We start from the raw sequence: 25,354 nt of genomic DNA, 5'->3' as shown, positions 1-25,354 counted from the left end.
TTCAGGCCCAACCCACCTGCAGCGCTGTCGGGCCTCGTCGGGGGTGTCTTGCAGGAAGACAATAATTTGTCGAGTAGCCCGATTGAAATGAGCTGGACGCAGTCGGCTGTGAGTCGAGTGACAACTGGTAAGCGTTCCTTTTAAAAACATAATGATGCTCTAATTCATGTATTACATACAGCTTTGTGGTATTTAACAAATCCTACAGCGATGCTCAATCAAAAACACATCAGAAAGAACATTTCCTAAAAAATATGGACACTGGGGTTAAACTGGGTTAAAATTGGAAGTGGTTGTGGATTATTTTCAATGGCTGTTTTGGTGTGCTAGCCAGTATTAACGTAAGCAGTGCGGTACACATAGTACCGTCCAGTATTGTCAATTATTTTTTAACAATAAATAATCTATACCAGTCTCTAGCTATTACTTTTTTATTTATTATTTTGTTGTCTTTTTGAGGGATTTCGTTAATCATTAGCAGAATCACCACATTTCCCCTCTTAAAGACATCAAAGGAACACAACATATTTATCACATTTCAAGTTTTTGTCTGCTAGAAAAGAGGATCATCTTTCACTTTGCCCTTCCTGCGGTGGGCCTGAAGGGCTGAGGTTGCTAGGCGATGGTGGCTATCTTTGTCGTGACGTGATCCCCCTCGGGCTTGATTCTCACTCATCACCTCCACAGACAGATGCAGGGACATGTGCGTACACAGTCCTTCCTCCGGCTCTGCTCTTATCCCCGGGAGGCTGTTATCACTCACTCATTGCCGTGCCAAGGCGGGTTTAAAGGTAAGACCTGATGGGACCTGGTGAACCAAATGGTGACAACAAGCTGTAAACGGCAAGCTCTATTTGTTCTTCAAGCTTGGATAGGTTCCAAGCTTTATTTTGTATTGCTAAGACACATAAAAACAAGTGTAAATTCTCCTTAAATGACTTGAGCATCCCTAAAAGACGATTGTAAGTTCACAGACATCTTGGTAGAAAAGGACGGGTGATCGCTGACTAAAATATGGACTATAGACAATGCACAATGGGGTTGAGTGAATTAAAAAAAACAAATTACAGCATGTCTTTCAAAAAGCCCTGGACGGTATCGTATATGAAACAGCCGTGCAAGCAGCTCTATAAGCATGTACTTAAGCTCAGTTGTGCTTTGAGCTTCATACACAGTAATCAGTGACAATAGCACCCGGTAATGAACACCGTCATTTCCATCCAATTCACTCTGTGTAGCTCAAAATCACAGATTACAAATCTGCCTCAGAGGGTTTTACAGTCTGTACGCATGTTTATTTGTTTATTTAAAAGGATCCCCATTAGCTGACGCTGAGGCGACAGCTAGTCTTCCTGGGGTCCAAAAAAATAAATAAATAATAATAATACATAAAAGAACAGTAATCACAATCACAATTACTCACATATATCATATATAAATACACACAAAAGACAAGAAAAAGTAACAATTCTGAAGTACTGATTAAAGTAATAAAAAATAATGCAAACCACCAGGACACATGATACAACCTCGCTCAACCATTCCAGACGATGTTATGATGTTAAAAACAAATGCAGTCTTAATCTTTTTTTAAAACCAGTTTTTCCCTTGATTTCACGAACCCCAACTGGAAGATAGTTCCAAAGCACAATTGACCTATAAAACACGGTCCTCTTCATAGAGTCAGATTTAGGTAGGGGTAAAGAAATCTGATGACTATTTGCCCCTCTTGTGTAATGTGAATGCATATCTGAATAGTAAATTATATTGTCATAAAGAAATTTAGGAATCCGGGTGTTAATTATTTTATGAAAATATACTAACATATTAGCAGATAGTCTATGCTTGACCACCAGCCAAGCAAGACGGTCATGCATCTCTGCAACACTAGTTCGCAAAGAACAACCAAGAACCAGTCTACAAGAGCCACTTTTCATTTTTTTTAAATGACTGCTTGCTGCAGCACACCATACAACAGAACAGTAATCCAGATGACACAAAGCCAATGTACAAACAACACGACTGAACAACCGTGAATTTAGGAATTGTGCACATTTACGCGTTACTGCTACAGCTCTACCCATTTTAGCAAACACTTTGTTGATGTGACACCCTCTGCCCCAAAACCATATTTCTTTAACCAAAAGCAATGTAGCCAGATGTTACCTTACATAAAAGGCAATGCCATTACGAGCTTTCTATTATTCAACCACCAAAGTTAGTAGTCTTCCTCCTCTGGGGGGGCCGGAATGTCTAAATCGGTCCACAGCAATCCATTCAATAGTTAAAAAAATATATTTTAGAGCAAAGCAGTGCAGCCACTGACCTGATATTGCCGTCTCTAGAGTCAAGGTAAACTACATTGTGAAGGTAATGTCCTTGAACTAATCTGTTACGTCCCCTGTTCTGTGTATAGGTATGTGTTTTGATTTGTTGGTATGGTTGGTTATTACCGTACATTCTGTAAGAATTTCTCTACGGTAATGGCCCCAGTCACCTCATTACTGAGTCCGAAAGTGCAATATGCATGGTCAGCAGAGTGCCAACAAGCATTCGAATCGGCTAAAGTTCTTCTTTGTGCCTCCCCAGTTTTAGCAGCTCCTGATTCCAGCAAGCCCTTTAAGCTGGAAGTCGACGCCAGTAGCATGGGTGCAGGGGCAGTTCTAATACAGGAGGATGACAAGGGAATCGATAGGCCCGTTTGTTACTATTCTAAGAAATTCACGCCCTGTCAGACACGATATTCAACAGTCGAACAGGAGACGTTAGCACTACTGTTAGCTTTGCAATTCTTCGAAGTGTATGTTGGGTCTAGCGCCTTACCTGTGACAGTGTGCACCGATCATAATCCCCTAGTTTTCCTCGGCAGGATGTATAACAGCAACAGGCGGTTGATGCGGTGGGCGTTGATTGTACAGGGGTACAATTTAACGATCCAGCATATTAAGGGTTCTGACAACGTTGTCGCTGATGCACTCTCGCGAGTCTGGTGAGAGATTAGTTGCCAGGGGTCTCCGTTGACAGGGTACGTGGTGTACTGTCGGTGTGACACTAACTGTATGTTGTGTCATTTTGTGGTGGGCGTGTTACGTCCCCTGTTCTGTGTATAGGTATGTGTTCTGTTTTGTGTGTGTGTGTGTGTGTGTGTGTGTGTGTTCATACAGGTGGTACTGATCATCCATGATCTCCGTTCATCTTGGCTCCACCCACTCTCGTTACCCGGTTCAGCTGTTTCCACTCATCTCCAATCCCATCATGCCCTTCTGTCAGTATATGTACCCCTGTGTTTGTTTCACCCGTGGTGGGTGTCATTGGTTGTGTGTATGTGAGTGCTGGTGTATGGTGGGGTAGTTATTAGTTCTGGTGATTTTCTGTACTGTGTATTCAATTAATTGTTTTTTCTTTCGTTCTTTTTCTTACAGGGGGATGAGGAGTAGTTTAGCCCTGCTCTGGAGTTTACATACCTGCACGTAGGGTTACTCTCCTGTCTAACAACACTAGCTACACCTGGCTGGGCCACCTACTGTAAGTTTGGGTAGGGCGCCTTGTTAGTGTGCCAGTTAGTGTTTTTCGTTGGGAGATAGGACAGGTAAGGGGGTGGGTGGCATTTTGTTCTGTTCTTTGCTTTGGTGCCGCCAGCCCTCCTCATTTCCCCTGTTAACAGCGCTTAAATAAAAGCCTGCTTACCCCAACTTCAGGTGATGTTGTTTTCTTGCACCTACGACGCCATACCCGTTTACTGGTCACAGGACGTCCTCGGGCAGTGGCGTGAATCCCACTCCCCTCCTGGGGAGTCAGAACGTAACAAGTGGGGGCTCGTCCGGGATTCTCGCTCTGCTGCTTGGGTGTCCCTGTGGTCGGTATCTTTGGTGTGGTACAGGTGTGGGTGAGGACTAGCTTGTTGTGGTTGTTGTAAACGTGTTCCTGATTGTTCAGTTTGATGTTTGTATTTGGTGTGTCTTTGTGTTTATGTAGTTAGTTGACTCGTGGCATACAGCATGGCGTCAGGGGCAGTCGATTTGTTTATAGCGGACCCTTCTCTTGAGGGGCTGTTGAAGCTTACTAAGGTAGACCTGTTGGCTGTCGCGGCAAATTATGGCATCACCACAACCAAACAATCACTCAAACCCGTAATAGTTGCAACCATATCACAGCATTTATTGGCTCACGGTGTTGTTGCCTCACAGGAGGAAGAGGAGGACAAGGATGAGGAAGGGTTGGAAAGGGTGGAGGTTCCGCCGGGCTCCTCGCCTATACGGCCGGAGGGTGGTGTGGGGGTTGAGTCCCGGGTGCCTCTAACCCTGCCCAAGTTTCAGCCGTCTCCTGAAGAGTCTGGTAGGTCGGTGGAGACCGCTAGGCTCCGGCTTCGTGTAGCCCGTCTTGAAGCTGACCTTAGGGATAAGGCAGAAAGGAGACAACAGGAGTATGAGCTAGAACTGCGTAAATTAGACATCAAGAGGCTGGAAGTGGAGACCAGCAAAGAGATAAGGAAAATGGAGATACAGGCAGAGACGGAGGTTAAGATACAGATACGGCAGCTGGAGCTAGCTGCTGGTGTATCCTCCTCCCCACCAGTTGGTAGAGAGGGACCTTTTGATGTTGGGAGAAACATAGCTATCGTACCTCCATTCCGTGAGTCAGAGGTGGACTCTCATTTCTCCGCCTTCGAGCGAGTAGCAGGGGCACTTCACTGGCCTAAAGAGGTCTGGCCTTTGCTACTCCAGTGCAAGCTGACAGGGAAGGCGCAGGAGGTTGTGGCGTCTCTGTCCCTGGAAGAAAGTGGACAGTATGACCTGGTGAAAGCTGCTGTTCTCAGAGCTTACGAATTGGTTCCAGAGGCCTACAAGCAGCGCTTCCGGAACCATAGGAAAAGCAGTAATAAAACTTTTGTAGAGTTTGCTAGGGATAAAGAGTCTCTGTTCGATCGCTGGTGTGCTGCTAGCAAAGCCTCTACATACGCTACCCTTAGGGAGTTGACGTTACTGGAGGACTTTAAGAGTCACCTCCCAGATGACATAGTTGTTCACCTGAATGAACAGAAGGTAACAACAGTGGCACATGCAGCGGTCATGGCAGATGAGTACGCTTTGACCCACAAAACCGTGTTTTACCCTAGCACACCTACCCGTGGACCCAGACCGAGTAACTCACAGGCGGTGAGAACTTCTCGTGCTCCTGCTGCCCAGCCCTCCACTAGGGGACCTAGCAAAGCAGAGAGGGAATGTTTTTATTGTCGGTTGCCAGGCCACCTAATTGCTGACTGTCCTACGCTAAAGGCTAAACCCAAAGCCCCTCTGTCGCCATCACGGAGTAAGGGTGTTGGCTTTGTGAGCCCAAAGAAGCCCTCAGTGGTGTACAGCCCTTTTCTCTCTAAGGGGTGGGTGTCTCTGTGCGATGAAGCGAGCCAGCAACCAATAACAATACTGCGTGACACAGGGGCTGCTCAGTCTATCATTGTATCTACATCGCTACCCTGGTCTGAGAAGTCATATTGTGGATCACATGTTTTATTGACAGGAATTGAGATGGGCACAATATCTGTGTCGTTGCACTGGGTTTACCCGTCGTCGTCTATCGTCTCTGGCCGTGTCCGTGTGGGTGTGGTCCCACGGTTGCCAGTAGATGGGGTGTCGTTTCTACTGGGCAACGACATAGCAGGGGGCAGAGTGGTCCCGGTCCCAGAGGTTGTGGACAACCCCGATCCCGCCTATACTGGAACAGAGACAGACAGGTCAGTGTTTTGCTGCGTGTGTTGTGACACGTGCGCAGGAAAGAAAAATTAAGAACATATATGATGTGTCATCCTTATATCAAGCTGTGTGTGATCCAGGCCCACTGCCTCCCAACAAAAAGGATAAGTCTCCTCCACCTTCAGTCGAGCGCATACCTGAGGGGAGTGAGTTGGAGTTAGTAGAGTTGGTAGACACCATTACAAAGAGTAAGGTGATTGAGTGTCAGCAAAATGACGAAAGCCTGCAAAAATGTTTTGAGGCGGTAGATAAACCAGTTACTAAGGAATCCACTGTTGCATATGGTTTAGAAAACGGTCTATTAGTAAGAAAATGGACTGCTCGACCTTCAGTGGGTGTCAGCGAGTGTGTTTACCAGGTTGTGTTGCCCACACTGTTTCGTCAGCAGGTGTTGTCGCTGGCTCATGACTACAAGTGGGCAGGGCACCTGGGCATCCGGAAGACTTATGACTGTGTCCTTAGACACTTCTTTTGGCCTGGTCTGAAAAAGGATGTGATCAGGTACTGCAATGCTTGTAAGATCTGTCAGCTAGCAGGAAAACCAAATCAGGGGGTTCCTCGTGCTCCATTGTTTCCAATACCAGTGGTGAGTGGTGGGTTATGATCGACTGTGTAGGCCCTCTCCCAAAAACAAGGGCTGGCAACCAATTCCTGCTGACTATCATGTGTTGTGCGACCAGGTTTCCAGAGGCTATTCCTCTCCGCAAAATCACCACCAAAGCAGTAGTCAAAGGACTCATAAAGTTCTTTACCACTTTTGGGTTACCTAAGGAATTGCAGTCGGACCAGCGGTCCAATTTCACATCATCCTTGTTTGCCTCGGTGATGAGGGCATTAGCGATCACCCATCAAACGTCCAGTGCCTACCACCCTGAAAGTCAGGGGGCGTTAGAGCGATGGCATCAAACATTGAAAGGCATGCTAAAAAAACATTGCTTGTCTGCTCAGACGGACTGAGATGAAGGGCTACCTTTTGTTTTGTTCGCTATCAGGGAAACAACTCAGGAATCAACAGGGTTCAGTCCAAATGACCTGGTGTTTAGTCACACAGTGCGGGGTCCTTTACAAATACTGAAGGAACAATTGTTGGGTGACAAACAACATCCATCCATCCATCTTCAACCGCTTATCCGGGGTCGGGTCGCGGGGGCAGCAGCTCCAGCAGGGGACCCCAAACTTCCCTTTCCCGGGCCACATCTACCAGCTCTGACTGGGGGATCCCAAGGCGTTCCCAGGCCAGTGCAGAGATATAATCTCTCCACCTAGTCCTGGGTCTTCCCCGGGGCCTCTTCCCAGCTCTTCCCAGCAACAACATACCGTGACTAATGTGTTGGACTACGTGGCAAAGACGCGAGAAAGATTGCATCTAGCCTGTGAATTAGCGAAGGAATCTCTTTCGGCAACACAGAAACAGATGAAGTTGAGGTATGACAAAAAAGCAGTGAAGCGCGAGTTCCTCCCTGGAGATCAGGTGCTCGTGTTGTTGCCAGTACCTGGTTCATCGCTATCAGCGCAGTACTGTGGTCCATACACTGTGGAAAAGTGTGTTAGTGAGACAAATTACATGGTCAGGACTCCTGAGCGGAGGCACCTTTTACGCCTTTGTCATATAAATATGTTAAAGGAGTACCGAAATGGGGACAAAAACAAACCTGTACATCCAAGAGGGTCCTGCCATAATGTTGCTCAAGGTCCGGTGGCTGGAGTTCTGGTCACAGAGGTTTGTCCTGAGGATGACATGGAGGATGAAGTAAGGGAACAGTCTGGTAATGTTTTGACCGGTGAGAGGTTAAACAATTCTGAAATGATCAAAATGTTGCCATCTATAATGGAGCATTTAGACAAAAATAAACGGGAAGACCTTGTTTACCTGATCCATGCTTTTCCCGGCCTTTTTCAGGACGTTCCCAGTCGGACAACAGTGTTGGAGCATGACATTGATGTAGAAGACTCCAAGCCCATCAGAATGCATCCCTACCGTGTGAACGCCCGAAAAAGAGAGGAAATGAGGAAAGAAACAGAGTACTTGCGGAAAAACAACATGGCTGTGCCCAGCCGTAGTCCATGGAGTTCTCCCTGTATTTTGGTGCCCAAGCCGGACGGTACCTCGAGGCTGTGTACGGATTATAGGCGAGTAAACGCCATTACTGTACCTGATTCGTATCCTATGCCCAGAACAGACGACTGCGTCGATACTATAGGTTCCGCAGTTTATGTAAGCAAGCTAGACATGCTAAAGGGTTATTGGCAGGTGCCATTGACCCCCCGTGCCTCCGACATTTCTGCTTTCGTAACGCCAGACAGTTTTCTGCAGTACAGTGATCCCTCGCCACTTCGCGGTTCACTTATCGCGGATTCGCTATTTCGCGGATTTTCATCATGCATTTTTTTTTTTTTTTGGTGCATTGTGCTCTGCATTCTGATTCGCTAAAAACTCACTCCCGAGCCGTTCATTACAGTTCTCCAACGTAATCGATGGTGGCATGTCGGTGTACAAGGATCTTTTTGCAAAGAAGAAAAAAGAGCGACAACAGCTGCCTATCACTATGTTCTTCTCCCGAACAAACACACCTGCACCGCGGGCTTCAGAAGAAGAGAACACTGCAGAGCGCAGTCAGGATGCAGCGGCCCAGTCTGAAGAGCAGTGAAACGGCCTACACGCGAGCCACTGTATTTGTATACATGTAATAGTTGCTAATTGGAAAAAAAAAAAAGTTTTCTATTTCGCGGATTTCACTTATCGCGGGTCATTTTCGGAACGTAACCCCCGCGATAAACGAGGGATTACTGTACACCGTAATGGCGTTTGGAATGCGCAATGCGCCCGCCACTTTCCAGCGTCTGGTTAATGTGGTGTTAGCAGACGTGCCCAATTGCACGGCGTATCTAGATGATATTGTGGTACACTCTTCATCGTGGGAAGAGCATGTAGCCACATTAGCGGAAGTGTTCCGCAGGTTAGCAGCAGCTTCCCTAACACTGAACTTAGCAAAATGTGATTTCGGGAAGGCAACAGTGACCAGTGGACAGTGGGAAGGAAGTAGGCCAGGGCGAGGTGCGCCCCATAGCTAGAAAAGTAGAAGCTATAGAGTCATTTCCTGTCCCAATTACCAGACGCCAGCTGCGGCGATTTGTTGGTATGGTTGGTTATTACCGTACATTCTGTAAGAATTTCTCTACGGTAATGGGCCCACACACCTCATTACTGAGTCCGAAAGTGCAATATGCATGGTCGGCAGAGTGCCAACAAGCATTCGAATCGGCTAAAGCTCTTCTTTGTGCCTCCCCAGTTTTAGCAGCTCCTGATTCCAGCAAGCCCTTTAAGTTGGAAGTCGACGCCAGTAGCATGGGTGCAGGGGCAGTTCTAATACAGGAGGATGACAAGGGAATCGATAGGCCCGTTTGTTACTATTCTAAGAAATTCACGCCCTGTCAGACACGATATTCAACAGTCGAACAGGAGACGTTAGCACTACTGTTAGCTTTGCAATTCTTCGAAGTGTATGTTGGGTCTAACGCCTTACCTGTGACAGTGTGCACCGATCATAATCCTCTAGTTTTCCTCGGCAGGATGTATAACAGCAACAGCCGGTTGATGCGGTGGGCGTTGATTGTACAGGGGTACAATTTAACGATCCAGCATATTAAGGGTTCTGACAACGTAACAATAATTTATAATAACAATAATACCAATAATAAAAGGCAATGCTTTTACGAGCTTTCTATTATTCAACCACCAAAGTTAGTAGTGTTCCTCCTCTGGGAGGGCCGGAATGTCTAAATCGGTCCACAGCAATCCATTCAATAGTTAAAAGAAATTATTTTAGAGCAAAGCAGTGCGGCCACTGACCTGATATTGCCGTCTCTAGAGTCAAGGTAAACTACATTGTGAAGGTAATGTCCTTGAACTAATCCCAGGTTAATCGTCTGAAAGGCCCTTAATTACTGCTTTCTGGTGAGAGTTTCACTGACTGAAAGACTCAATGGCCGCTGTAGGAGCCATATTCATTTGGTATTATTTCATTAATTTTTCTCTGTGCCACTAGGGGGCTGTATGTGCTTTGTGGCTCAGCTGACCTCGGATCAGCCCAGGTAGGCCATTTAACCTGCAGGAATCCCAGACATGGGAAGCAAACAGTTTTCGACTGTGCCAGTGTGCGTGTGTGCCTTTGTGGTGAGCAATGTGGTTTGTTATTTTGGGTACATGAATTATGAGTTTCGCCACTATATGATATGTGGATGTAAAATAAACATGCAAGGTAATTGTAACGATCCTAGAACTCTCCGTTTTGCTGTGTACGAGCACACTGGGCGAGACGTCTAAATCTACCGTATTAGCAATCGTATAAACACTCTACAAATTAACATTCGGCTACAATGTGATGTTAAAACCTGGGGACGGAGGCCAATTGCCGTCCTTTATGGATTTCTCCCAATTTTATCCCCACAGGGTTTTTTGGGGAGTTTTTTCTGCTGTCAGGTAGTAAATGAACAACTTAATGTAAGGCAGCCAACTGGGGCAAATGTCTTGAGAATTGAACCACATGAACTGTCTTAGATCTATGATAAAGTGTGATGAACGGGGATCATTAATGATGGGTTGTTGTATTTAAAGTGTACTAGTTATAAGATGAAGACTTAAACGATGTATGCTTTGTTAAATTCACTCATTGGGGCATAAAGCCAACTGAATCTATATTGAGTGCATTGGAATGTGAGGGACAGATAGTACAGTGAGGTTTCAGGTTACAGCTGCAGCTTCACACCTCGACGTGAAAGGGACAGTCCAGGAGGTGACCCTTTGGAGAAGAGGCCAATGACATTCAAATGCACCAAGGAAGACACACCTCAAGAGTTTTCAAAGGACCAAAGCGGGGAAAGGACTGTTAGAATTTTCCTGCAGCCGCTTTGATAAGTCACCTTAGACTTGCTCAGAGGATTCTCTGTTTCGCGAAATATTCCACTGTTCGCTTTGTATTTCACTTTGTAATTGTAATCCCTATTACGTTGTTTAGTCATTAAATACTTTTTGATTTTTGAATTTAAACGAATTGACTCATTCGTACCGTCGTTTCCGGCCGGGACGAGAACAAAGGAGTGAGGCCTCCCTCGAGAGCTTTCCGAAACCCTTAACAACGGACAGAGGTCATCGCTGATCAAATGGTCAAAATCAAATGTATTTAATAAAGGAGATGGTGTTGTGGTAAAAAGAACATCTCAGCTGAGGAGCCGCTGGTCTCAGCAACCAACAGGCCCCAGGTCAGTCCTTTTGACCATCCCTAGAGCCCGTCTGTCGCCTCCACCAGTGAACTCCAGAACAATGGTTCCTACAGGTATTTATAACAATACTTAAAGGTGTGAAAGTTAGTGTCCACAACTCTGGGAGTGGTCTTCTGGTGAGTTCAATGTAACTCGGGATTTCGAATGATCCTTAGTCAATATCAGTTGTTGTGCAAGAATTACATGCATGCATTCCAGTTGATTACATTACATCAAATACAATCATAACTGCATTGGTATTATTCTAGTACAGTTGCAGAATTACAGTGGTTTTACAATATTGTCATTACTTTATTGATTACACAGTTTCAGAATTATCGCTGTATTCTGGTGTACATTATATGCATTTTTATTAATTTTATAAACCGGGTCGTATATGTTTCTAATATCCTACAGCACACAATCGCGTAAATCCAATGCATTGGTAGCAAACTCGCAACCGTCTAAAAATAACTTTGCCTGTCTGGACGAGTTGTTTGCGCAACATAAACTATTTTGCAGGCTTGTTGATTAATAAGCCAATTAACCTTGCGTGGTCATTATGGCCAAGGGCGAAAGGGCCAAAACTGGGCCTTGAGACTGAACTTGTAAGTGCACGGGTAAAAACTGTAACTGAAAAACGTGTGGTTAAATTAATACCCAAAGCTTTATTGGAAAAAATAAGCATTTTAGAAAAGGAAAGAAAGTCAAAATTTTGTAAACTGTCGAACGCAAAAGAATATATTGCTAAATTAATGGGTGATAAAAAGAATGTAAGTGAGGTTGAAAAAGAATGAACATGAGGTTGAAAAAGAATGAACATTAACATGTTCAATGTGTTGAGTGGCAAAATACAGCAGGTGCATACATCTTTAATGGGTTTATTGCCTGCTGATGAAGCAAGCAAACATGATATATGGTACCAGGCTAAAATGTTGAATATCCATGAGTTTATTGTGGGTACTGTTAAGGTTTCGGAAGCTCTCGAGGGAGGACTCAATCCTTTGTTCTCGTCCCGGCCGGAAACGAGGACACGAATGAGTCAATTCGTTTAAATTCAAAAATCAAAAGTTATTTAATAACTGAACAACGTATTAGGGATTACAATTACAAAGTGAAATACTAAGCGAACAGTGGAATATTTCGCGAAATAGAGAATCCTCTGAGCAAGTCTGAAGTGACTTATCAACACGGCTGCAGGAGAAATTCTAACAGTCTTTTCCCCGCCATGGTCCTTTGAAACCTCTTGAGGTGTGTCTTCTTTGGTGCATTTGAATGTCATTGGCCTCTTCTCCAATGGTCCTCCATTGTCCCTTCCACGTCGAGGTGTGAAGCTGCAGCTGTAACCTGAAACCTCTCTGTCCTATCTGTCCCTCACATTCCAATGCACTCAATGTAGATACATTCGGCTTTATGCCTCAATGAGTGAATTTAACAAAGCATACATCGTTTAAGTCTTCATCTTATAACTAGTACACTTTCATTACAACAACCCATCATTAATGATCACCGTTCATCACACTTCATAAGATCTAAAACAGTTCATGTGGTTCAATTCTCAAGACATTTGCCTCAGTCGGCTGCCTCGCAATAAGTTGTTCATTTTATTACCTGACAGGAGAAAAAACTCCCAAAAAACCCTCCTTGGGGATAAAATTGGGAGAAATCCATAAAGAACGGCAATTGGCATCCGTCCCCAGGTTTTAACATCACATTGTAACAGAATGTTAATGTGTGCAGTGTTTATATGATTTAAATGACTATGAATTGTGTTTGATTGAAATTGCATTCACTTCATCTAACATGTTAATATAATAACTAATATCTAATAACACACAAACTATAATTCTAACACTAAACATTATTACACGTACTATAATTCTATGACTAGGGGTGCACTTCTGGCTTAAATCCCTAACAATTCCCTCCTTGCTCACAGTTCACTGTGAGCATCCCTCAAAGACAGAAAAATTATCATACAGTCACATCCGTCAACAGTGATTGTCCCTCATCATCTACTCGCTACCGATTTCCCTGTATACTAGTCTCACTAAACACAATATCGATCAATCCCTGCAGGAATCCTCGGATGCAGGAGATGCAGCTTCATCCGTAGTGGACTAGTTCATGACTGTAACACAAGAAGGGTTAACGCAGACAGGAATGCACTTTTCCGTTGTGCAATAATACTGACAAACCCGTTGGTGAGAGGATTGTCGTCGCCTTAGTTGTCTGTCAGCTGCTGGTTCGAGCTGGCAGTGGGGCTTGTGCTCTGGCCACCAAGCCACCAGGAGCTGTGTTATTGGGAATGAAAGTACAACAGGCAGATCCAAACATTCTACAGACTCCTCCCTTCTCTGCCAAGATCATGTCCAGTGCCATTCTATTTTGCCATGCCATCAAACTAGTCTTATCCAACTGCTCGTGGAGCCCTGTTATGGCATCCCGGGTGAAATTTATGAATCGCTGCTGGTTGTAGTATATGTAATTAATCCAGTCTACATTTTTATTGATTGTCACCCACCAGAAGAAAAAGGATTCTATGCCGCTCGCAATTTGATTCCTGGCTTTAAACTCATCAGGCACCCCTCTGGGCACCCCAATGGCATCTAAGTACACATGACTATCAAATGAGCCCGCAGGACTAGTGGATCTCTTCGCTCTCCTGGCGACGTGAGGATGTGGTGAAATCAAGTCTTGAAATGTGGTCTCCTTTACTGGAAAGACATAGAATGGCATGATAAGCTGCACTAATGCACAAGTACCCGTCCAATTAGCTGGCAGCGTTGGATAAATAACCTTAGTTCCACACCACCACCAGAGGTCGGCTCTGGAAATCGTCTGATTCAACACACTTGAATATCGAGTGACATTAGCAAACTGAACTGTGGTACGGATTACTCCTACAATGTCACCTACTTTTATCCCTCCCGTAATCTCTGATACTATGCAATCAAATGTACCATCTGGAACCATAAATTGAGGTGGCGTGCTCAAGGTAGCTGGCGGATAATCCCATTGGAACTCTAGACAAGTATGGTGGACAGGCTGAGTCTGCAGGACAAAGAGCTCCAGTATACATTTGAATATAGGACTTATTGGTCTGAATCTGGAACGTACAGGAGTGGGCATAGGCCTAGGTTGAGAACACACTATACAATCTGTACTGTGCACGTTTGTGGCAGTATACTGTACCCATTGGAGCCATAGATTAGACTCCGAGAATCCAGTTTCCCGTCTTACCACACCCTCCCAAGAAGTGTCAGCTTCAGCTCCAACCTGATCAGCAGTGGATTCCTGTTTGTTAGCAGAGGGTTTAGCAACAATCTTAAACAACCCTTGTGGGCTTTCAATATCGTATGTCCCTCCTTTCAACACGTATAGTCCACTGTCCCCCAATTCTGGATTTTTCAATGTGATTATTAGTGGATTGCACAACCCTCCCCCACATTTAGCCAAATCTGGATATCGGTTTTTCCGCATCGTTAAACGGGTTTGCAGCCCAGGTTTAGGACCAGTTTTAGATGACTTCCATCTACCAGTGTGTGCGAACTTCCATTCTGCCTCCTCGCAGTCACAGCCGTACTGCTCCACTGGCTTACCAAACCTGACTCCTGGTCCACATCGGTTGGTGGTGGAACACAAGTATTGGTCCGACCTCCAAAACCTGAGGTCTTGGACTCCGCAGGCTGCAATATCACAATAATCAAATTGAACAGATACAGTTATATTTTCCTTGAATGTCTACGTGAGAGCAATTGCTGCTTGGATGTTAGGTGGTAAGGAAACATCTTGTCGACTGGGATGGGATAGATCACTTACAGACGTCATGTCATCGTCACCTGTGTGAACAGCTGCACTTCCCCGAGCTGAACTTGAACTCCCTACTACCAACTGATACTTACGCTGTGGGCGAGACATTTTCTGCTGCTTTGTTCCCTCCTGTGTCTTTTGGCTCTGATTTAACTTGCCTGGTATTTAATCGGGTCTCCGCAAGGGTCTGGCTTGGTGCCTTAGCAGGTGCACAATGTGTGAGATGATGCCAAGTGGCTCCCGCTTTACCTTTCACCTTCACCGAGTGTGACGTTGCCAATACTACCTCCCAAGGACCGGTCCACCTTGGATCACTCCACTTGCGCTTATGGGCCTTAATCCACACCCAGCTGTGATCTGATTCTGGAATTCAACATCATCTGGCACCCTCCTTGGCACCTTCTTAGCATCCTTTTCGCTTATTTATGTGACCTTCAGACTAATGTAGATCTGTCTTTCTTCTTAAGGCTTTCTCTGGTGGTGTTTATTCCTGGTGATGTGATCTTAACTACCAGTAACTGTGTCTACTGTTAACCGCATCAGTGTCATTGGTAAACCGTGAGTTTCCCCTGAGGAATCAGTGTAGTTAGTAACACATAATTCCTTATTCAATCTTTCTCCCACATGGCTGCTGTTGGTAACCCTCCTGAAGATGTCCCCCTGGATCTCTTAGTGAATCTGGTCTCCGTCGCTTAAAGTTCAACACATTATATAGGGACAAGGTATCTGAAACTAAAGGAAAAAACACTATAGGACATATATTCACCCCCCCCCCCCAGGGGCAGCTCTGGATGTGTCTTTCAAGTGATGCTCCCATCCCTGTTTGTTTCTGGAGGGATAACATCATCAAACAGAATAGCCGCTCTATATGTGGCGGTGCCACAGTGATGCTTCAAGTTGAAAACACATGTTGAGGAGGAGAACATAACCAGTGGGTCTATTGTTGAGACCCTGCCCTTCATAGTTTACTCTCCCTCCATAAATGGACACCATCTCTCCACTTGTTGTCGTGTGGATCCACCTGCATTGAATAATGATCTCAGCTCTGTTTGGAGTGAAATAGAAACAACACATACAAGAACTTCCAGCCTCCTAAAAACAATTCTTATTTTCAATTCTTACTATGATATATGCCTTTTAACCGAGACAATGCTGTAGTTATCTGAATAGGCACAATTCTATGAAATGGTGGACTTCTCTCTCCTCCTTCTGTCCAAATGTTCCCCGTGAATGTGTCTAATGCTACTTAGTTTTATCTTGGTAATGATTGGTCATTGCAACCGAATAGCCGCTCTGAATTCAAAATCCTCAAGTTCTGTTACTGTAATATCGTTGGCGTATGTTTGCATCCTGAACATTTTTATCATATGTGTTTATCAAGTGTCCCAGCAGTTCCCGTTCCTTCTCTAATCTGGAAATTGTGTCACATTAGCTCAGTGTTTGTGGATTTCTTCGTTGTATGTGTGCCTATACTTCTCCTCCTTGATGTTCCTCTGTTGGAACATCTGTTGTTGTCAGCGGTTTGGTCAGATGACACGTAGCTGTCATCCTAGACGTGTGATTAAGCTTCACGCTCCCTCCTTGGACCTCGGATCACCTCAGTTCCTGTGAGCAGACTGCTCTGCTAACCGGAGGTCCCATTAGGACAAGATTCCCCAATCGGACATTCGTTCCAGGAAGAAAAGTTCAGGTTGGATCTTCCTGCGTTGGCCATCGTCTGCTGTTATCCCAAAAATGCCACTTGAGTAGCTAAACTCTAACATCTAGTGTTTTCCTAAAAACATTCTAATCAATTTGTGAGTTGTTTCATTGATAGAAAGACTGATTGTTCTTCTTAACACCTTAAATCTATGTCATCTACACATCTCTGTTGGTTGGAATCTTATGGTTGTGTTTTTCTCTGCATGCAATAATGTTCCCAAATCGGCAGATACTCTAGTTGTATTCTGTTCTCCCCCAGTCCCTCATGTTGAGGTAGGTGTAAAAGCATCCCTTCACATAGCCTTTGGTGATGCTAATCACCCCCGGCCACCTCCTGGCTTATCCAACAACGTCGTAAAACCCCCTCAACGCCGTTTCTACTGGGTGTCGTTGCCGATCTGGACCGTCTCGCATTGGAGTCGCCTGTTCCTACTGAAAAGCAAAACATAGTTAACAATTGCCATGCACATGTATTCGAGGAAAAATGTGTCAGTAAATTTATCATAGTGAAATAATTCCCCCCATACCAACCGTGTGTGATTCTTAAACCTGTTGGGTGACTCTGAGATGAAATACAACCTGTGGATGGATTTTATGGCTCCGACACTTCCCCAGGATTCCTCCTCTTATCAGTTGTTGTTTTAGGGAGGTCTGCTCACTCCCTCCTCGACCATGAGTCGCCATCCCCTTTCAACCTCTGCATCCCCTTTGAAATCTATCCTCGTCCCTAATTCACTCCCATCTCAGCATCTGCCTATTGTTTCTCCTACTGGGAGCTAAACTCCCAACAAAGTCATCATTTGTCCTGACTCCTGATGTTCACCTGATGGTGGAAGGAGTTCCCTAATGAACATAATAAACACACATACCTACCTACTACTACAACTGAAGAATTAGCACCTGGATGACACTCACGAATGTTTCTTTCTTAGAAGGAGAAATCCCTTCTTTGTTCTTGCTGTTTTGGTTCTGTTCCCTCTTGTTCAAATTCACTTCCTGCAAGTCGCTTTGGATTAGAGCCTCAGCTGAATGAAGCATGTGATGCGTTGACGTAAAGAATGCCTCTGCATATCTTTATCTGCTCCTAGAGTATTTACACATTGTTTTGGAAAATTGCCTTTCTCAAACGGCCCTTTTTCCAACCGATTTGAGGAGCCATTTATTTATAGAAATTTGGAATCTTCGACATAACTGATTATTGACCCCCATAGTCAACTCATGAAAAATTAACACCAATATTGCCTTCGTGTCCCCGTTCAATGATCCCTTTGAGTTTTTGCTTGTAGGTCTCACCCTCATGGTGTATGACTGTTCCATGTCTTCATCAACTAATTGACCAACCCAGTTCTCTTTGTTCATTCTAACCTCGAAGCAATCTGCTCATTCCAAGTATACACAAAAATGTTACCTCACATTCTCACCCTCACAGTCAATTTCTTCTCCTTTTACCTTCAGCCTGTTTGCTCGGTCATGATGACCTTTGAAAACCTATGCATTACTGCATAACTCTTCAACCTGTTTTCCCATTTTTACCACTTTCCCATTAAAATAAACCATTCGATGGCCTCACTGAAGGCCTCCTTCATTATAGTCAATTTGCTGACCTTTGTGACCACTTTCACAAGTGGTCGAGCATTTGCAGTATCAGTCTCTAAAACTTCAATCAATGTATCAGAATGTGAACCTCAAACCCCGGTGATATCAACAAAAGGTTCTCCAAACCCTTCAGGGTCATAAAACAACAATGAAGATTGTGAGTCCCTTGATCCCAAAAAGTACCAGGAGATAATAAATCAACTTAGCATCAGACCCATCTGTTCCAGACCCCCCTCCAGTGTTAATCTCCACTTTTATTGCTCTTCAGCCCAAAAGCAAAGCAGAGGGTGGGAGACGTGTCTGTTACCTGCAAACACAAACTCAGCTCATGCTTAGTTTGATCCAATCTATTCATTCATTACTGATAGATCACCAACCTCTCGTGGTTAGCGTATCCAAATGTAAGGGTGTACTACTTGTTGAACATTACAGGATGACCGTCTGTAACAAACTTTCATATTTCGTGATCTGGTGCTATAAATGTTCCTTTGATCAGACATTTGCTTCAATCATCAAGATACTGTATCAAGTGTATCGTGCACTATACACTCAATAGCAGCACTCAACAATTTACCGCCCATCTCTGAATTCAGGAGAAAACTCAAAAAACTACAAACATTAATCCAAAAAATTGACAATATATACAACAACTCTCCTAATTCCTTATCACCTTCATTCCTCATTTAAATCTTACACAACCTTGTATCTTAATTTTCAATGACTGATTTCCTTTTTTTAAAATCAATCTTCCCTACGGGTTTAAGTCTAGTTTCAGCTGACACTCTCAGCAGTGTATAATCTCTAGTCTCCTCTTCCTGGAATGTGAGTCGTAAACCGTAGAGACTGAGGGTGCTTATCTGAGCTGTTGGAAAGCAGCGGGGGTCGGTGTGTCACCAGTTAGTTGTTTAGGGCCTCGTCAGAACTCTGTCTCCATCAAAGCAAGTGGCATCTGTTGCTGTGGTCACCACATATGGGGAGGTGGAGGCTGGGGTGTGCCCAACCTCTGGTTCTGCCTGGGCAGCATTTGACAGGAAGACCGTGGAGGAGCTGCACTGAACTGCATGTTCGTTGGACATATTCTTGACCAATGACCCGTCTGTCCGCATAAGTAGCATTCATCTCCTCTTCCCCTATTATTTCCACGTCCTCTGCCTCTGCGCTGAGGTGGTGGTTGCTGGTCAACCATTGAACGGTCTCTGACTGCTGGGGCTGGATATTGGGCCTCTGGAGGAACGGGGTATTGAGGTTGTTCATCTCTCACCGACAGTTGTTTCCTGACTCTCTGTTTTTTCGTTGCTTCTGCATCTGCTGCTGCCAGTTGGATCTTCAGGAGTCGATGTGTCATCGTCCCCAGTTCTTCTTGCCTCCTTGTCTCCGCAGCTCTCTGTATTTTGTAGAAGTGGGTTAGATGGTCTCTCCATGTGCTTTCATCCATGTTGTCCAGTCCCACTACTCCCTCCAACGCTGTTTGAACAGCCTGGGGCAAGCCTTGCTGCACAGTGTGTCGCCAGATTACTGCAGTAGATTTGTTATTGTCGTGTCTTCCTCCTGTGGCCAAATGCCATTCTGTTTCTGCTCTCCTCACGTATTGAGAGATGTCTTCACCTTGTTTCATACTCAGACCCATCAGGATGGACATACTTGGCTTTGTAGGCCAGATGTTTCGCATTGTGGCCCAAAATACTCCTCTGACCTTATCAAATGGAGCCTCATCCTCTTGGTTGGTGGTTCCCGCTCTTGCTTCTAAGGCTCTTAGGTTGACTGTTCCCTCTAGACGGGCTATTAAGGCTCTCATATCTCCAAGACCCAACTTATCTTCTATTGTGTATTTTTCAAAGAGCAGGATCCATGGGTTAGCTCCTTCTCCCAATGGCGGCAGTCCCTTCTCCAGCGCTTCCATGTCCCGATGACTCCAGGGCACAAACTCGCTCTGACCGTTGGCTTTTCTCAGTAGTGGGCACTGTGGGACAGGGGAGGCTGCAGGTGGCTCATTTCTTATAGGGAGAATATAGTCTGCATAGTGGTTTGGAGCCTTCTTCACCAGGATACAATGTCTATTGTGATGACGTCCTCCATCAGCAACCTCTCCTTCTTTGTCGTTGTTTGGATGGGTCCTCTGCACGTGTATTCTGATAGACAGGAGTCCTGAAGTAATATACAGCTCCTCTGCGGCCTCCTGGTATTCACTTGGTGTTTTACGGCCATGTTCACAGCTACCTGCTTCCTCCTCTCTGGCCCTTACAAGCAGTTCCTGTGTCGTAAGCGCAGCCATCATGCAACCTGGAATACTCTAAACAACCGCTAAGCTGTCCCTTCTGTCCTAGGTGGTACTCTGTCACTAACTGTAAGAAAAACCCAAACTAAGTCACCCCTATCAACTGTCCGAGGAAATGTCAAATCGAACCATCGACCAGAATCGACACAGTAAAACAAATAACCAAATCTAAAAAGTAAGGAGGGCAATTTACAACATCAAATCAGTTCAATAACTGCTGTGTAATTTACTAAAATTATCCTGTTAGACCACTAAGTTAAATCAACTTATCAGTACCTCTCACCAAAAAATCAAATCAATCACGGAACTGTAAAAATGAGTATAATCAATGATCCATGCCAAAGACTATGATTACAATTAAATAGAGGAAAAAGAGAAAGAATTAACTATATCTCAAATCAAAACTCAATCTTCATTCAAAATTCAAAAGTCTAAAAATTAAACTTCAATAAAGTTAATCTTGATGTCTAAAAATGAATTACTCCAAATTATTAATCAAGGTTACAAAATTAATCAAAGTTATGATGATACAGTCAAACTGCCGGCAATATTAATCAGGAAGTAGAGCAGAAGCACTCCCCCACAAATGCCGCCAGAGATTATACCACAATATAAACAATGATCCACCCACAACCCAGAGACAATGCAATGACAGTCAATCTGGTTTCAGCTAAACATTGGAGATCGAAATCAAACAATTCATAACAGCTTCTCAAAAGCACCACATCAAAATTAAATCAACCTCCAATTTCAATCCAAAATCGATGCAGAACTTAGTACAAACCAAATTCAACGTGACATTACAGCACTTTAATGTTTCAAATAAACGTCAACACCAATCCAGATATCCGTCAAGTTGTCTTATCAATCTTTACACTATCCTAGTAAGTAAAGGCAAATGTGCATCAAAGTCAACGTCCGAACACGGAGCAAGTGAAGAAATTGAACTCCCCCTCTTGTAATTCCCTCTTACACCCACCACATGGCACACTCAGGGGCTTCCCCTCATGATGTGCACTTACTCCAACCACATGGGGCGCTGTTCAGCCGATAGCTGAAGATCGAACACAGAACTACCAAAGAGGAAGTGCCTCACACCTCAGCACATGGATCGTAAAACGCCGTGTGCCGGCGTAGCGAAGAACAATGGGCTCAAGCTAACTGCTAACCCACAACGTGGTCAAGCTATCAGCACCCCGCAAGCCCCGCTATTACCCCAATGGAATTACCAATGAGACCCCGTTAGCCGCTAGCAAGGCAGCCTCACGTGGTCCGGGTTGGACTGCTCACCAACACCTTGATATGCTACGGTTTTACAACCCGACGCCGGAGATGATCAGTCTCCAGTTCGGATTCTATACATATATATACACTGTTAAACAATCACATACACATAGTAAAACATAATTTGGAACATCCATACATCAATCAAGCACATGCACCCCGCAACTCAAACACTCACGCACCACGTACTAACACTCACTCACACTCACACCAGCATTCAGATGTATATACACTATCATTTACACTAAAGCGCATATCCGCCACCCACCCCCTTCTAGACAACCTATATACCTAATTCATAGGATTTCTAGGGAGTGGAAAATGTTAAGCAGATCTTACCAGTCGATGCTGGATTTCTCCTTTACTATAACCTCCACCAGTCGCCGCTGGATTATAACTTTACCAGTCGATGCTGGATTATCACTTTACCAGTCGATGCTGGATTATCATTTTACCAGTCGATGCTGGATTTCCCCGTATGCCAATCCCGTAGAGCAAGCTCCCCCCCCCCAATCTATTAAATCCTGCAATACCTAATTGTGAAGGACTTTATGCACAGAGAGGGGAAATGAAGAGAAGAGTCTTCCCTAAAGACGCCGTAATTATTGTGGGAAACCTAGTGGACAACATGCGCATCGTCACACCTCATGCGAACCCCCTAACCAATCCCATACGGGTCTACTTGTATGATTTTATCCTGCTGGTCTTTATGTCTCAGCAGACCAGTTCGCCGTCTGGATTTTTCTAACGCTCTAAGTGTGTACCTGAACGCACCAAACGCGCGTGTTTGGAATTTCTAAAAGCCGGCTCCCATTCGCATTCACTTTGCAAAAGTATGTCCCCACTGTTATTCAATATCAGCTTATTATATTCACCCAAGTCATTAATGTACTAGCCTTTAGTCTTTAGCATCTAAGGCCTTGCCTCATGGCCGACTGCCAGCACCACTCTAAATCTTCCTAAACCTACCTATCACAGAATTCATGAAAAAGTTTGTTTTACCTTGTTTGTACCCGTGGTACTTGCAGTCAAACCTCTCAGCAACGCCTTCCCCCAACGAGAGCCCCACGTTGGGCGCCAACTGTTAAGGTTTCGGAAGCTCTCGAGGGAGGACTCAATCCTTTGTTCTCGTCCCGGCCGGAAACGAGGACACGAATGAGTCAATTCGTTTAAATTCAAAAATCAAAAGTTATTTAATAACTGAACAACGTATTAGGGATTACAATTACAAAGTGAAATACTAAGCGAACAGTGGAATATTTCGCGAAATAGAGAATCCTCTGAGCAAGTCTGAAGTGACTTATCAACGCGGCTGCAGGAGAAATTCTAACAGTCTTTTCCCCGCCATGGTCCTTTGAAACCTCTTGAGGTGTGTCTTCTTTGGTGCATTTGAATGTCATTGGCCTCTTCTCCAATGGTCCTCCATTGTCCCTTCCACGTCGAGGTGTGAAGCTGCAGCTGTAACCTGAAACCTCTCTGTCCTATCTGTCCCTCACATTCCAATGCACTCAATGTAGATATATTCGGCTTTATGCCTCAATGAGTGAATTTAACAAAGCATACATCGTTTAAGTCTTCATCTTATAACTAGTACACTTTCATTACAACAACCCATCATTAATGATCACCGTTCATCACACTTCATAAGATCTAAAACAGTTCATGTGGTTCAATTCTCAAGACATTTGCCTCAGTCGGCTGCCTCGCAATAAGTTGTTCATTTTATTACCTGACAGGAGAAAAAACTCCCAAAAAACCCTCCTCGGGGATAAAATTGGGAGAAATCCATAAAGAACGGCAATTGGCATCCGTCCCCAGGTTTTAACATCACATTGTAACAGAATGTTAATGTGTGCAGTGTTTATATGATTTAAATGACTATGAATTGTGTTTGATTGAAATTGCATTCACTTCATCTAACATGTTAATGTAATAACTAATATCTAACATCACACAAACTATAATTCTAACACTAAACATTATTACACGTACTATAATTCTATGACTAGGGGTGCACTTCTGGCTTAAATCCCTAACAGTACAAATCAATGGTTATATGACATTAAAGGATGTCCAGCCACCAAAGTAGGTGATGATTTCCCAAATCAAACTGAAATTCAAACTGAGCGAAGTGAAAATGTTATTGGACCAACAGAAAAACACACAGTTGTTGACAACACTTTAAAGGAGCATGAAAGGGATGGCCCTCAAACCGTTGATGTGAATGCTGGAAGGGGAAATGAGGCTGATGCCAGCAATAGAATTGCAGTTGCTGGTGGAAAGGAAGAGGATGATCAGATTCAACCTCATGACAGCATTTCAAATGTGCAGTCAAGGCACCATGGCTCAAGGAGCGGATCCTCAAGCAGCAGACCTCCACTTCTTCAGCCAGACGCAGGGCGAAGGCGGAACAGGCCGCACTCTTGGCTCGAGCTGCCGCTTTAAAAGATAAACATGCATTGGAGGAGCAGGAGCTCATCTTGAGGAGAAAAAGGGAGCAGCTCGAGCTGGACACGGAGATAGCCGCCACTTCTGCTAAGCTAGCAGTGCTACAGGTCGGTAGCAGCGTCCATTCAAGGCAATCTAATGAAATGGCTTCCTACATCAGGAAAGGGGCTAGATCAAAGCTCCCGCACACCCCTTTCAATCCACAGGCCTCGATATTTGTGTCTCAGTCCTCACAGCGACACACATCTCTACCGCTACAAAGCAATGCTTCACAAGTAGCCACGCCAACTATCATGCCAAAGCCAACCGTCATTCAAGGCTCTCAACTCCCTCAGATACAAACAAAGACAACCTTCAGTCAAGGCTTTCAACCCACTCTAGGCCAACAAGTGTTTCAACCCCTGCAAGGCCAAAATCAAACAGCAGGTCTCTATAATGTGCTGCAACAACAGAATGACATAACAGCTCTCCTTGTTCAAATGCAAACCTCGCAACTGCTGCCACGCCGAGAAATTCCAATTTACAATGGAGATCCTCTAAGGTTCAATACATTCATGAAGGCATTTGAGCACTTCGTGGAAGAAAAGACCAGCTGTAAAGGAGACTGTTTGTACTACCTTGAGCAATTTACTAGGGGGCAGCCAAGAGATATTGTGCGCAGCTGCCTTCATATGACTGCAGATAAAGGATTTGCTATTGCTAAAAAATTGCTCAAAGAGCACTTTGGAAATGAGTTTAACATAACAGCGGCCTACATGGAGAAGGTCACAGGATGGCCAAGTATCAAAGCTGAGGACCCCAAAGCGCTGAAAGCGTATGGACTTTTCCTCCGTGAGTGTTCTAACGCTATGGATGATCTTCAGTACTTGGAGAAACTTCACATGCCAGCAAACATAAAGCCAACAGAATTGCCATTGACAGAATTGAAGAACTGTTAACTAGCCAGTACAACTATGACTTCAATGAGCGAGCGTCTGCAGAACAGGAAGAAATGTCAAGAGAAGAAAAGAAGATTGTGGAGATAATGGAAAGCTCTGTTCAGCTTCAGAATGGACACTATGTGTTTCAAATGCCTTTCAAAGGGAAAGATGTTTCGATGCCGAACAACCTCGATGTTGCCACTCAACAGTCAGCTTTTGCAAGGACCGAACCTCACCAGCTCGTTAGTTGGAGTTCTTGTGAGGTTCAGGGAGGAACAAGTGGCCATAATGGCGGACATAAAGGCTAT

At 44.5% G+C, this 25,354-nt stretch overlaps 2 protein-coding genes across 6 annotated transcripts; one reads left to right on the top strand and one right to left on the bottom strand.

Moving 5' to 3' along the window:
* LOC144391284 (uncharacterized) lies at positions 1–10,797 on the top strand. 2 transcript variants are annotated; one of them, XM_078097907.1, is made up of 3 exons: positions 1–127; positions 688–791; positions 2,590–10,797. In XM_078097907.1, the coding sequence occupies exon 3, from the start codon at positions 3,999–4,001 to the stop codon at positions 5,781–5,783; it is 1,785 nt and encodes a 594-aa protein (XP_077954033.1). In that variant the 5' UTR covers positions 1–127; positions 688–791; positions 2,590–3,998; the 3' UTR covers positions 5,784–10,797. The 2 variants fall into 2 exon arrangements, with proteins under 2 accessions (XP_077954033.1, XP_077954032.1); XM_078097906.1 differs by having other exon boundaries at positions 688–10,797.
* Positions 4,142–20,394, bottom strand: LOC144391286 (uncharacterized). 4 transcript variants are annotated; one of them, XM_078097909.1, is made up of 7 exons: positions 8,949–20,394; positions 7,621–7,724; positions 7,403–7,477; positions 5,562–7,282; positions 5,126–5,202; positions 4,624–4,769; positions 4,142–4,391 (listed from the first exon to the last, which is right to left on the bottom strand). In XM_078097909.1, the coding sequence occupies exon 1, from the start codon at positions 20,392–20,394 to the stop codon at positions 19,081–19,083; it is 1,314 nt and encodes a 437-aa protein (XP_077954035.1). In that variant the 3' UTR covers positions 4,142–4,391; positions 4,624–4,769; positions 5,126–5,202; positions 5,562–7,282; positions 7,403–7,477; positions 7,621–7,724; positions 8,949–19,080. The 4 variants fall into 4 exon arrangements, with proteins under 4 accessions (XP_077954035.1, XP_077954036.1, XP_077954037.1 ...); XM_078097910.1 differs by having other exon boundaries at positions 5,562–7,477; positions 8,949–9,114; positions 9,275–20,394; XM_078097911.1 differs by having other exon boundaries at positions 5,562–7,477; positions 8,949–13,140; positions 13,208–20,394.
* Between the last annotated feature and the right edge of the window lie 4,960 nt (positions 20,395–25,354).

This window comes from Gasterosteus aculeatus, chromosome Y (assembly GCF_964276395.1).
Source record: "Gasterosteus aculeatus chromosome Y, fGasAcu3.hap1.1, whole genome shotgun sequence".
In the NCBI taxonomy this organism is placed as follows: domain Eukaryota; kingdom Metazoa; phylum Chordata; class Actinopteri; order Perciformes; family Gasterosteidae; genus Gasterosteus; species Gasterosteus aculeatus.
Note: the sequence above shows the minus strand (reverse complement) of the source record. Positions and strands in the feature narration are given on the sequence as shown.

Coding starts and splice junctions, on each gene's coding strand:
- LOC144391286 (XM_078097908.1), bottom strand. CDS start 20,394: ATGATGGCTGCGCTTACGACACAGGAACTGCTTGTAAGGGCCAGAGAG.
- LOC144391284 (XM_078097907.1), top strand. CDS start 3,999: ATGGCGTCAGGGGCAGTCGATTTGTTTATAGCGGACCCTTCTCTTGAG.